Source organism: Trematomus bernacchii, unplaced genomic scaffold (assembly GCF_902827165.1).
Source record: "Trematomus bernacchii unplaced genomic scaffold, fTreBer1.1, whole genome shotgun sequence".
Classification (NCBI taxonomy): domain Eukaryota; kingdom Metazoa; phylum Chordata; class Actinopteri; order Perciformes; family Nototheniidae; genus Trematomus; species Trematomus bernacchii.
Genome location: NW_022987641.1, coordinates 7,455,930 through 7,468,034, shown reverse-complemented (window position 1 = coordinate 7,468,034; position 12,105 = coordinate 7,455,930). Strand labels below are relative to the sequence as shown.

General features: G+C 38.9%; 1 protein-coding gene across 1 annotated transcript; it reads right to left on the bottom strand.

Annotated features, from left to right (window-relative positions):
• Positions 1–1,963: 1,963 nt before the first annotated feature.
• Positions 1,964–11,083, bottom strand: LOC117484854 (sterile alpha motif domain-containing protein 3-like). The gene is made up of 7 exons (XM_034133290.1): positions 10,790–11,083; positions 9,333–9,401; positions 6,709–6,860; positions 5,157–6,179; positions 4,605–4,760; positions 3,794–3,886; positions 1,964–3,339 (listed from the first exon to the last, which is right to left on the bottom strand). Exons 4-7 carry the CDS (start codon positions 6,159–6,161, stop codon positions 3,031–3,033), a joined length of 1,563 nt encoding a protein of 520 aa, XP_033989181.1. The 5' UTR covers positions 6,162–6,179; positions 6,709–6,860; positions 9,333–9,401; positions 10,790–11,083; the 3' UTR covers positions 1,964–3,030.
• Between the last annotated feature and the right edge of the window lie 1,022 nt (positions 11,084–12,105).

Genomic DNA, 12,105 nt, shown 5'->3' with positions numbered 1-12,105 from the left:
TTCATGTTGACTTACACAGTAGTCACTCACTGGTATATCTTATGTTTTATTGTCTGAACTGTGTTGCTGGTTGTTGACTTTGCTCTGTTGGTTGCTGTTGGAGTTCCCCCCCATCCCAGCATGCACCTGTAGGCCTGTAATGGCGCGTTTCCACTACACGGCCTCGCTCGGCCCCGCTCGGTATGGCTGGGCCTCGTTAGGACTGGCTCACTTTATGGCGCATTTCCATTACAGTTTAGGAACTGGGGTAGTATCTATAGGTGCGTTCACACCGGAGTACTTTGGTGTACTTTTCCCACAATAGTTCATCAGAACTACGATATATTTGCGTTCACACCAAAAAGCCCCATGAACTAAAGTAGCTCAAATTAGTTCTTTTCAGTCCCTGCTGCAGAGCAGGGACTGTTGTGGGAGAAAATTGTTCGTACGTCTGATTGGCTGTGCGGAATGCAAACCACGCCCGTTTGACTCTGAATTTTTTTTTTGGAAGCGGCCATTGTATTTGTATTGTATTTCTACTGAATGCCGTTTCCGTGGATCAGCAAAGTTAGCAGACCTGGCAAAGTCATGTCGGGACGACTACGAAGGTAAAAATAAAATACATGCACTGCACTGTTTTAATCTGCACAATACTGGTCTTAGATGTACTTTTATTTGCTCAGTAGATCGAGCTAGCCATGCTAGAACTTGCTAACGTTAGGTCCAAGCTGGCTAACAACATCTAGCTAGCTAGCTATTCTCAGCCGTGCCCGCTATGAACACGTTTTGACTTGTGAATAAGTGTGCAATGTTCTGTAATTTGCTTCACTAACTCATGGCACTAATCGTGTGTTTCAGGCGAGGTGTTTCTCTCAGGATTAGAAACTAGTTTTCCCCTCCGGGATAAAACGATAATATAACGTTAGCAATTAGCATGCTAGCTGGACATAATGCTACCTCTGTATTGTTACCTCTAACAATACATTGTAGTTGCTATAATTTCAAGTAATTTGCAACATTCATTCTACATGTTAATGGTAAAAGCTTAAACAATTGATTACCTGCATGCCACAAAGACTGATGTTCTAATATTTTTGCACATTTAAGTAGAAATGTAATTGAAATTCTATTTACTGCCTAAACATTGTTCCTTGTCATTGTATTATCCTAAATAGTTTGACCTTGTTTCCTCAGAAGGCTTCTCAGACTACATGGAGGATCCCTCAGAGAAACACAGTTTCCACGTTCAGTTCCCCCCCGCTGAGAGTAGGCAGCTCCACACCCTGTGCCCGGTCAGCGGACACCATCAGGACTACTATCGTGCCAAGGAGATGCACGACGAACGGCTGCTGCATTCACACAAGGCCCAGGAATCGAGGTGGAGCAACAAAATACCTTTCAAAACTTGTCGTTGATAAACTGTACAATGACTTGTTGGGAGGCGTGTGGTGCAGTGGTCTGGTGCGTTGGTGTTCGGATCAGGGGAGCACAGGTTCAAACCCCACTGCAGTCAGGATGTCGTTGTGTCCCTGGGCAAGACACTTCACCCCAAATTGCCTACACTCAAAAAAATAATTTCTTGGACTTACTTAATAAAGTTATGTCAACAAATTCCACAAAACTGAGTTGAGTAGATTATAATTAAATATTACTAGTAAGAAGAATATAACTGACTTATGTTGAGCCAACGCGACCGTGTTAATTAACTTCAACAATACCCGGTCACCCTGGATTTAATTAATAGCTCTGTGTCCAGCTAACTTAACTGAGCAATATTAAGTCAACACAGTGCAGTTTCTTTAGACATACTTGATTTTTTTGATTAATGCCAACATAAAGATATTATATAATGCTAACTTAACTCACCTATATTCATGTTACTTAAAAGTAAGAACTGCTATACTCAACTGTATTTAGTAAGATCAACTTAACTTTAATTTGTAGTTCAAACTTAAATCATTCTGGAAACTACTGCATTCCGTGTTACTTAACTGGTATTCATTGCTATAATGGAAGTCATTTTAAGTTCACTTACTAAACCAGACTATGTCAACAAATTCCACGAAGTGTAGTTAAGTAAATTCAAATTAACTGACTTAAGGTTCAGTGAAAAAAATACATTTATTTCACATGAAACGCGATATAACCACATAGGCAACCAGGTTTACCAAGTTTAAAATCATGGAAACCCATAAAGACTTCTTTGTATCACACCTTATCAACAAACAAAAGGTTGAAGTTGCACAACATTTAGCTAGCAACAAAAATGTTCAAAAGAGCACCATGTTTTAACCACATAGCCCAAACTGAAACTAAACATTGCATGTAAGTCGTCACATAAATAGAAAAGTAAACTACAAAATGTGTAAAACGTTTATAAATGTCTCTTGTCATCAACTGTTGCTATGGAGATAATGAAAACCGGAACAATAGTTTTCTAGATTATTGTTTTGGTTTTATAGCATATTTTCTGTTTGGTGTTGTCTAATTCTTAATTCTGTCTAAATCCAAAAAAATTCAGCAAGCCAGCTCTGATCGACTCTCAATTCCCTCCACGTTTATCATTAAGCAGGCGACGAAGCACCTGGCCCCCAAAGTTAGCGACCAGCTGGAGAGGAAAACTAAACATCCAGCAGCCGAGGAGCGAGATAACCTTCAACAGTATTGAGACCAAAACAGAGCTAAAGGATGAGTAAATATTGGAAACACACTTGTCAGAACAGACATTTCCAGGCTAATGTTGCTCTTAGCTGGATACGGTAGTATATTATTGACCTGGTAAATATACATAATTAGTTTGCTATCACCTTAATAGAAAAAGTTGCACAACATTTAGCTAGCAACAACAATTTTCAAAAGAGCACCATGTTTTAACCACATAGCCCAAACTGCAACTTGTACGTATAAACTGTACGACATTAATCATTTGTAACATTCCTATTCAGTAACATTCCATAGATAAAATTCCCTCCGAAATATTTGGATAAAACCCCTGCTCCAAGATATCCAACGTGCCGTTTCAAGGCGTTCCACTTGTAGTGTTCAAGTAGTTCATTCAAACAGTTTGTTTTTCAGCACTTGAGCCTTTGACGACAGGTGGCGAACATCCATTTCCATCAGGATCTTTTGAAGAACCTCAAACGTGCATCTCAGGTTTTTTGGATAGCTCAAGTCCAATGCATATGTGAGTCCAAATAAAATTGCCAGTGCGTTCGCAATGTTTTGAAGATCGTTCAGCACTTCCACACCTTCAATTACAATCCCCACATCTGCGAGGGAATCCGTTGGCTCTGCACCTTCCTTCTTTATGGCGAAGATTCCCAAGACCATCTGATCTACACTCTGGTCAGTCTCAACATCCTAAAAGGCAGAAAAAATAGACCATCAGCCAGACTTACACACACACACACGGGAAAAAAGCAACACTCTTGCTAAGTAACATATATAGAGCTCCCAGATAAGCATACCTACAAGCTACATTGGGTGTAGCTTTTCTAGTTGTTGACGGTATCTGCTAGGGGCTTGTGGGTATTTAGTTAACCATGGATATGAAAATGGTTTTACAAAACTTTAAAATTTGAGAAACTCAACAGTTCCATTTATGAATTATACATTCAAGCAACGGTCTACAAACTGCTGTTGATAGTTTGAAAAGGGAATTGTACTATGCATGCATATGGGTTATTTTCTGATTGCTCTTTCAAACCTGTGGTGCCATTAGTTTGTTTAAAACCAGCTCAAAAAAGTACGAAATAAATCACTTTTTTTGTTTCCAGAGGGTAATAATGTGGAAAGCAGAGGCACAAATACTTACGAGGTACTCTCTAATCAGGCTTTCGGGGTCTTCATTAAGGTACACAATTAGTGCTTTTATAACGCAGGCTCTCCTTGTCTCGATGGCGTCATTCTGTAACAAAGGAAATGCATAAGTGGGAGAATAGTATTTTTACATTGTGCAGCATTTAACACTAGATGCATTAATGCACAAGCAAACTATCCTGTTCTTTTTTACATGCAACTTCATACAATTTTTTACATTTACAGGCAGTGTCTAAGTGCATTTTATTATGAAGGGGGACGAATGTGCATTCAACTGGAGTACAAGTTATAATACCACAAGAAGCACCTGTAATGCAAGTGTTTGGTTATTACTAGGTAGTGAGTTGTACTTTAAAAGTATTTATGTTATAATCCAAGACACTGTATTTATTTAACTGGGAACTAAGCATTATGATCATCTTAGAAATATGTTTCAGTATAAGCATTTTTTCACTACCATCATATGCAGCACAGTAAATCAAATTATTGCAATTCAAAAAAGCCAAACTTCTGCGAATTTGCATTCATGAAACACTATGTATTACTACATTCCACAGAAAAGGTACAGAAATATGCAAATCTCTTTAGATGAAAATACAATTAATTTATTCATTTTCATTTTGAAAATGACTTGATCAAGTACATTTTAAACTTTGTGGGAACATGACTTAAAATGTCTTCCATCAGCCACACGTCTCAAATATTTTACTGCATGCTTAAGTAATACAACTGCACAATAAATACAATAAAATTAATTTAAACAAAACAAATATTTCTAATAACCAGGCATTTGTTAGATAACACACCTTGTCGTATTCTGCCATGATATTCCTTATTTTCTGCCCAGCGGCACCACCTTTTTTCTGGAAAATCCTTAACAGCTTGGAGGAGTGATGATCTAGCTGCTGCATGAACTTAGATCTCAGTGGGACAGTGGTGATGCGAGCAAACTCTGCTTCCACCTACAAACATTTAATAAAGACAAACACATAAATCAAATCAACACATTTTCTTGTTGGCTGCAGCACCACAGTAAAAGTTAATGGAATAATTCAGCCATGACATTTTTCTTTTTACTTCCTGATGATTTTTTTGTCAAAGCATTGTAAGAATGAAAATATAGAATAATTATTTTTCTCAAAGCTATCATTTAACATGAAAGTTAGGTTAATTTCTTAGTATGATTCTGTAGTCAGGTTCCAATGACAAACATAATAAGTGTATGTGGCCAGTCTTGACGCATTTGCCCTAATGTTTTCTGGCAAACTGCATCACATGTACATTGGTAAAATGCTTCTTTAAATTGAACCCCCTTGCAAAATATAATAATTAAGTTATCAACAAAATATATGACTGACCTCACGCTCAGAAAAGAGAGCCGGCCACCTTCTTTTGAATTCGGCAATGAATGGCTTGTCTTCAATCACCTCATGACGCCTATAGTCAAATGTCCTCTCCATTTTATCCTTCACCACCTGTTGGTTATTGTTCTTATGTACCTCGGACAGTAGTGCCAGCCTCTCTTCCTCTAGGCTCCGTTTGGTTTGTCCTGTTGGATAGTCTGGATAGTAGTTTACCTCCGCTCTTTTAGGTTTCTTCACTTGATTGCGAGATGTGCGTTGATCATCCTGTTGACGCTTTAAAGAATTGACAGTCAGCTCTGAACATCCAATGTTGCGCAGCTTAGTGCGGTAGTTTCCCATCTTGAATTTTAAACTGATCTTCCAACCATAAAAGCCAGTAACAGAGCCTTGCTCCCTTAAACATGGGTGCTTTTTCACAAGTGCTTCAGCTACCGAATCAAATTCAGCACTTGAGGGATATGCTTTATATTTCACAATCTGTGATGCCAAAGTTTCAAGAATATCTGACTTCATTCTTGGATTAGGACTGAAGAGGGTACCATTACTTTGAAAGTCACTATTGGCACGCTGGAGTTGGATCTCGACATCATAGACAAACTCCGGCACAGGAAAGGCGTTTGGCCATGGCTCACTTCTGAGGGATGATGTTGACGAAGAATCAGAAGATAAGGGAAGATCAGTGTCCACAGATGAGATTGAATTGATCTCATCCTGGCTGGATGTCCGTGCAGAGAAGCCAGGACTGCTTGTAGATAAGGCACTTGGGGGGTAAATTACTTTGATTTTCCCCTTGTTTTGAATGTCTGAGGTGGAGGTAAGGTTTATAAACTCATCAAAATCAAGGTCCTTGTATTGCAGTCTAAAGTCTCCAAACACCTCACATTGTCTCTTAATCTCACTTTGAAGTTCCTCAACAGAGCTTGGTATTCCCAAAGGCAGGGTTACTTTTGCAGAGTCATTTTCTCCTAGGATGATGCAAAGCACTGCAGAAGTGGCCATACTTGTCAACAGGTTACTCTAAAGAAAAGACAGAAGAAGATATATATTTTTTAAACAGTAGGTAATACAATTCGAGGCAGATCCAGTCATCATCAGTGGAGGTATCATAGGCATTGAAAGCACTGGGTTAGTGTGATGGAAGTATTCTTTAAACTTTAGTAACATATTTAATTATGTGTTGTGTAAATATTTATATTTGAATGACTCTTGCACATGTGTAGTTATAAAGCCATAGTAAACATTAAGGCAGCATTATCATTTTTGGTAGTTCAATTAAACTGCAGACCGATTTGAATTGTCGGCAGTTTCAAATTTATATTGCAAATGTTACAAAATGCAACTTGACTTGATTAACTAGCATGCATAGATTTAGTTAGGGTACGCCAGCATCCTTGTAGAGTTGTGTTTTATTATTTCTGTTAACCTAACCTCACTTGTTTCTGACTCCAAACCCCAGATGTTTTTAATTGATATTCTGTGTCTTATTTTACCCACATTCCCATGAAGACATTCAGTCAAAGTCAAATAAAAATTAAAGGATAATTACCTGACATGTGTATGTATCTTTTAAGGGTGACCATTCGGAGGGTTCCACACTTGTAGTCACTCAGGGGATAGTTGTCGGTCAGTTCACTTAACTCTGCCAACACAATCTCTCTGGCTGAAGATGACTGGAGCTCAAATGCTCCGTAGTGCTCCCTGTACCATGAAGACAATTTTCTGCATATAAAGATCAATGTGTTTTTCAATATACACATTTGAAGTATTTCTGCAAATTCAGGCAGTCCACCTACTGATCCATGCACAAGAAGCATTCCAATTCTATATTCAATGCCATTGCTAGAGACAATGTGTGCTAGCGTGACTGTTGTGAGGTTAGTGTATTTCTGACTTAGTTGAAGTGCTATGTCTTCTTTCATGATATCTAATGGAATTGTTGAGACGTTTGACACGTCAAAGGCTGACCTCTCATTACTCCTTGTGTGCATGTGATAGCCAATCATCAGCTGGTGCTTATTTGCCAGAGACAGTGTAATGTTCTTGAAACACTTTGTGTGTCTTACAACCTGTTTGAAATAACTGTGCTTGGCCTCAAAACGCATAGTCCAAAACATCACAATGGGGCCGAACAGCTTAATCATTTCTGGGTAATGCTCCAAAAAGTGATGTTTTGGCAAGAGTCGCTGATCTGGAAATACTTCTTGGTATCTCTGTCTGTGCTCTGAGATTTTAAACTCTAAATATGCCACAGACTCCTCACAGTGGATAGGTGCAACAACAAGCTCTACAATATGTTTCAAGTCTAGAATCACTTTCCAAGCTGGTTCGTCTTCAGGGATCAACTGCCCAATCATAAACGGCAATAACCTCAATAAACACCAATTTTCGTGCGCGTTGCCACCAATTCTTTTGTTTCGGACAAAATTAACTGGGACCAAATGAGGTCGGTTTTTTTTGTCCCCCCACTTGTATGGAAAGTTTTTGATGCTCTTATTGAGGTTTTCAAGCGTAACAAACTTTTTGGAAATAAGCACACCAAGGCACAGTGCAAGCTCTACTGGGACTATGCCCTCAAAAAGATCATGGACAACATCAGGAGGATACCCTGATGTGACACTGAAATGGGCAAGTCTTTCTGTGAAAATACACGCTTTTTTTACACCAAAAAAGCTACCTCCTTTTGCCTGTGCAGTATCAATATGGACTTGATGAAGCTCCTTGTTTCTTGGGGTAAATGCACCCGATTTCACTTCTTTAACCTGAGTTTCTGCTCGCTGAGCTGTACAAAACCTACAAGCATATGGGCCCGAGAAACTTTCCACAAATCCGGCTATTCCATGTGCTGCAAGGTTGTCTGACACTACACACTGAAGTGTCCCTTTCACAAATGTACCCAGTTGTGAGACAAAAACACCCTGCCGCTCCAATGTAACAAGGTCTTGGAGTAATGGTTCAAATACTTTGCAATAGCCAAAGGTCTTCACGTCATCACTTCTACATAAAAGAGCCAGGTATATTGAGGTCAAAGAGGAATGGCTGCCAGGAGGCAAATTTCCCAAAATCCAATAGACAGCACAGAGTTTGTGTGTTTTACGTGAAGTACCGAGTGGGTTGCAGACTTCAAAGTCATCTACGTATAGACAGATGGAGATTCTCAGTTCCCCCCCTGCCAGAAAATCATTGTTCTTGAAGTACTGGCCATCTTCAAAAGATTTATAATGAAGGTGGTCATTCACTACCTGTTGTTCTCTTCTCTTTTCAACAACCTTGCTAAGCACATCATTTTGATGAAGTAGCTGATGTAAAACCTTTAGCAAAGGGACATACTGAAAACTTCTTTTAGTCTTTGCATCAAGTATGTACTGAACTGGATCAACAATATTGAAATGATCCTTGTAGTATTGCTTCCTCTTAAAAGCAGTGGCTAAAGGTCCTTCCTTTTGTAAAGCTTTTGACAGAGGGTTGGACGTACAAAGTGTACAGCCTAACTCATTAATGAGCAATTGGTCAACTTGCAAGTTATGGTTACTGAAGAAATCAGCTAGAATGTTGTTGGATACTGGCACCAGAGAAGAACTAATCAAATAGTGCAACTCGTTTAGCAGCTCATCAATGGCAGAGCCTGGTACATGGAAACAGTTTTCAAGTTTTAATAAAACAAATGCCAGTTTCTGTTCTATAACTTTATGCAAGTTCTCTGACGTTTGGACCAATGCACCAACCTCAAGCTCATCATCGTGAAGTATCTCATCACTCTCTGTCAAGCATGTATCTCCCAAAGTACAACTCAATGAATCTGCCCTTCCATTTTCCACAATTCCAGCTTTGAAATTGTTCAGTGTATGCGTCTTGTGCTTTCTGTTCTTGTGTGATTGATATGTTCCGTAAATATTTGTTGAAAAGGAACAACTTTCAAACACACAACAGATGGTTTCGTGTCTTTTGAGATGGTTGTTAACATGAACGAAAAACTCTCTCAATGAGACAATGCCACTACAAGAACAATGATGGCAGGTAAATGTTGTTACATTTACAGATTTTTGTGACGTTTGATCAAAATGTGATCTGGATAGATGACTTCGAAGGGCATTCCACGTTTTAAATGTGCATGGGCATTTAGAATATGTGCATGGATAAGGTTGTCTGCGGCCAAAGTGGCCATGTATTAACCTGTAGTGCTTCAATAGCTGAAATCTTGAGGTTTCCTCTGCACCACAGTCTTTACACTTCCACATGTAACTGAAAATGAAACAAACAAAAATATTAAACAAAAAATGACAGAGTATAGATCAGTGATGCAAACACAGGTATGGTGAAAAAAAGAGAGAACTATTCGAAGCAGAGAAAAAACAGCGTAATATACCATCTGACAAAGGCCTGTGCTATAATGCTTCAATGAACTGGCTATTCTTTATAATATACTCAGATCAATAGGAGACAGAGATGTTAAGTTATAAATCAAGATTTTTCATTTTGGATATTTTACAAATCACTCCCCTTTTAAACTATATTCTTGTTATTTTTAACAACTTTTTTGTTACTGTCATATAGTATTTTATACCTGTTTTTCATTTAGTCTCTAATGTCTCATTAATAACTATAATGATCATATCAAGGTGTGCCTTAACCTCACTGAGCTGAGGTTATTTGAGCCTCTCAGGAGAGAGCTCTCTTCCACCTGGTTGTAGAGAAGCTCTTTAAATTCGTTAGCATAGCTAGCTAACCAGATGCTAATAACAACAGATCGCCACTGTGATTACAACTAAAGACACAGCCACGCAAACACTGCGGCATGTGTACGGCTCCTTATGGGTACTGCAATATTTGAAGAGCTGGAGCGGCTTTCCGGTGCTCTCCGTCAGCACTCCTTTCAGACATATACCACGTGAAGACACGTTACGCTCGTGTTGTGTTCAAGGAACCTGTCCTTGGTCAGGAAAAACAGGCACTCGCTTGTTTAATTATTTTGCGGTCTAGATTTCTTCTTTTTTTAAGTACGAAGTTGTTGACGGACTCCAAACCCCCCCCCCCCCCCCCAAAAACGAAAACTCTTCGGTTCTCCACGAATTACACAAGTCACCCAAATCAGCGTTAAAAAAGCGGGAGGCGCCGAAAAGCACTAATTTGCATCACTGAGCCCCGCTCCCTCTCTCACTCTCGCTCGCCCAACCACTAACGTAGCTGGTTTACGTTAGCAAGCTAGCTCTCACACTGTAACATTAGTGCTATCACACAGTCTGTTCTTTATCTGCAAGCTTCTGTCTTCCCCCGCCACAGGCATCTCAGTTGCCGCCGGTTAATAGCCGGTCCTGCTCACTGACAGTCAAACACATATCCCTAAACCCGACCAACAGCCATCTTCGCGCCACTTTCACAATATTAAATTAACATTTCACAACACACAAGTCAGTAATTTATAATTCAATTTAAAACTGTTTGGTTGCTACTGTGATATATTCCTGCTGGCTAGCATTAAGTTAGTTAGTTAGCTTTCCAGCTAGCCAACCTTAGCTGCCATATGCGAAAATATTGCAGATATTTCTGCGAGTTACAACACTCTCAATTTCACATTCTAACCGCATGTTTATAAACCAACTTAAAATGTTGCATAGGAAAAACATACTCACTCATATTCATTTGGATGTCGCTCAGGTCTCTGCCATTGCTTCTTCAGCTTCTCCTGTCCTTCCTCACCGCGAAAAAGCCCACGTCACAATCATATCCCTCATGTGAGCCTCTGCGCATGCGCCACAGGCAATTTACACAGCTGTGTTGCGTTGGAGATAATTGAGCAGCATATGTGGCTTCAACAGGTATCCATTTTAAGAAAACCCTACTTAAATCAACTAGGTTTAAACAGCAAACTCAGATATATCAATTAAATTGGGTAAAGATGCATTCATTAGATTCAACAACTCACAGAGTTCACTTTTTTGAGTGTACACCTGGGACAGTTCATTTTGTATTATTGTGATTATATATATATATATATATATATGCCACTGTTATTAATACTGACACCTAACTTTGCACTAAGGTGTGTCTGCTGCTGAGCCTACCTATTGTTATTTATATATATATATATATATATATATATATATATATATATATATATATATATATATATATTGCCACTGTTATTATATTGTGTTGATACTACTGACACTTATTGATCTGCTGCTGATAAATAAAAGAGAACCTACATGCACGGTACTAGCATCATGACTGTCTTTGTTTAAACCAGCAGCAGTGCACAGACTAACCTGTGTGTGTGTGTGTAACGTAGTTCTTCAGGTGTGTATGCTTAACATGTATGTATTTATCACAGTAAAGATGGTATACAACAGTTTTTAACCTCATCCCATTGTCTTTAACACACATTTAACATAATAATATACTCATTAATATACAAATATACAGTATGAGTACTGTTTTGATACTGACATTTAATCTTTGCACTAAGGTGTGTCTGCACTATTGTAATTGTGTCTGTTGACTGGTAAATAAAAGAGAGAACCAAATGCACTACAAAAGATCAGCTTTATTGTCAATTTACAATTTCCATGCTGTTCAGATGCCTCTCCCCAACGTTGCTTCCAGGCGAATTGTTCACCCAGAGAGAGCACGGGACACGACGCGTTCCGTAGTATTCGCATATCTGGAAACACATACAAAGACACAAATTAGCCCTACATAACTCCATAAATCCAACATTAGATAGTATTAATGTAATTTAATGAACGTACCATTGCTGTTCTTTGGGCGTGATAACGATCATCATGCTCAGCTCTCCTACGGCGAAAATGTCCATAGCGTGTGCTTTTCGTGGTCCAATCCTTTTATTAAGGCTTCTTAACCGCCTTCGCCTCCGACTCAGCATTTCTATTGCATTTGAATGGTCTATTTGTATTTGTGGTTATTGGCTTAAATAACTCAGTTACGA

Excerpts from the sequence above, each read along its gene's own strand:
- LOC117484854 (XM_034133290.1), bottom strand. The coding sequence starts at position 6,161 with ATGGCCACTTCTGCAGTGCTTTGCATCATCCTAGGAGAAAATGACTCT. Across the intron at positions 4,761-5,156 it reads CTCTCTTTTCTGAGCGTGAG|GTGGAAGCAGAGTTTGCTCG; the intron begins GTCAGTCATATA and ends AAATGTTTGTAG. Across the intron at positions 3,887-4,604 it reads TCATGGCAGAATACGACAAG|AATGACGCCATCGAGACAAG; the intron begins GTGTGTTATCTA and ends CCTTTGTTACAG.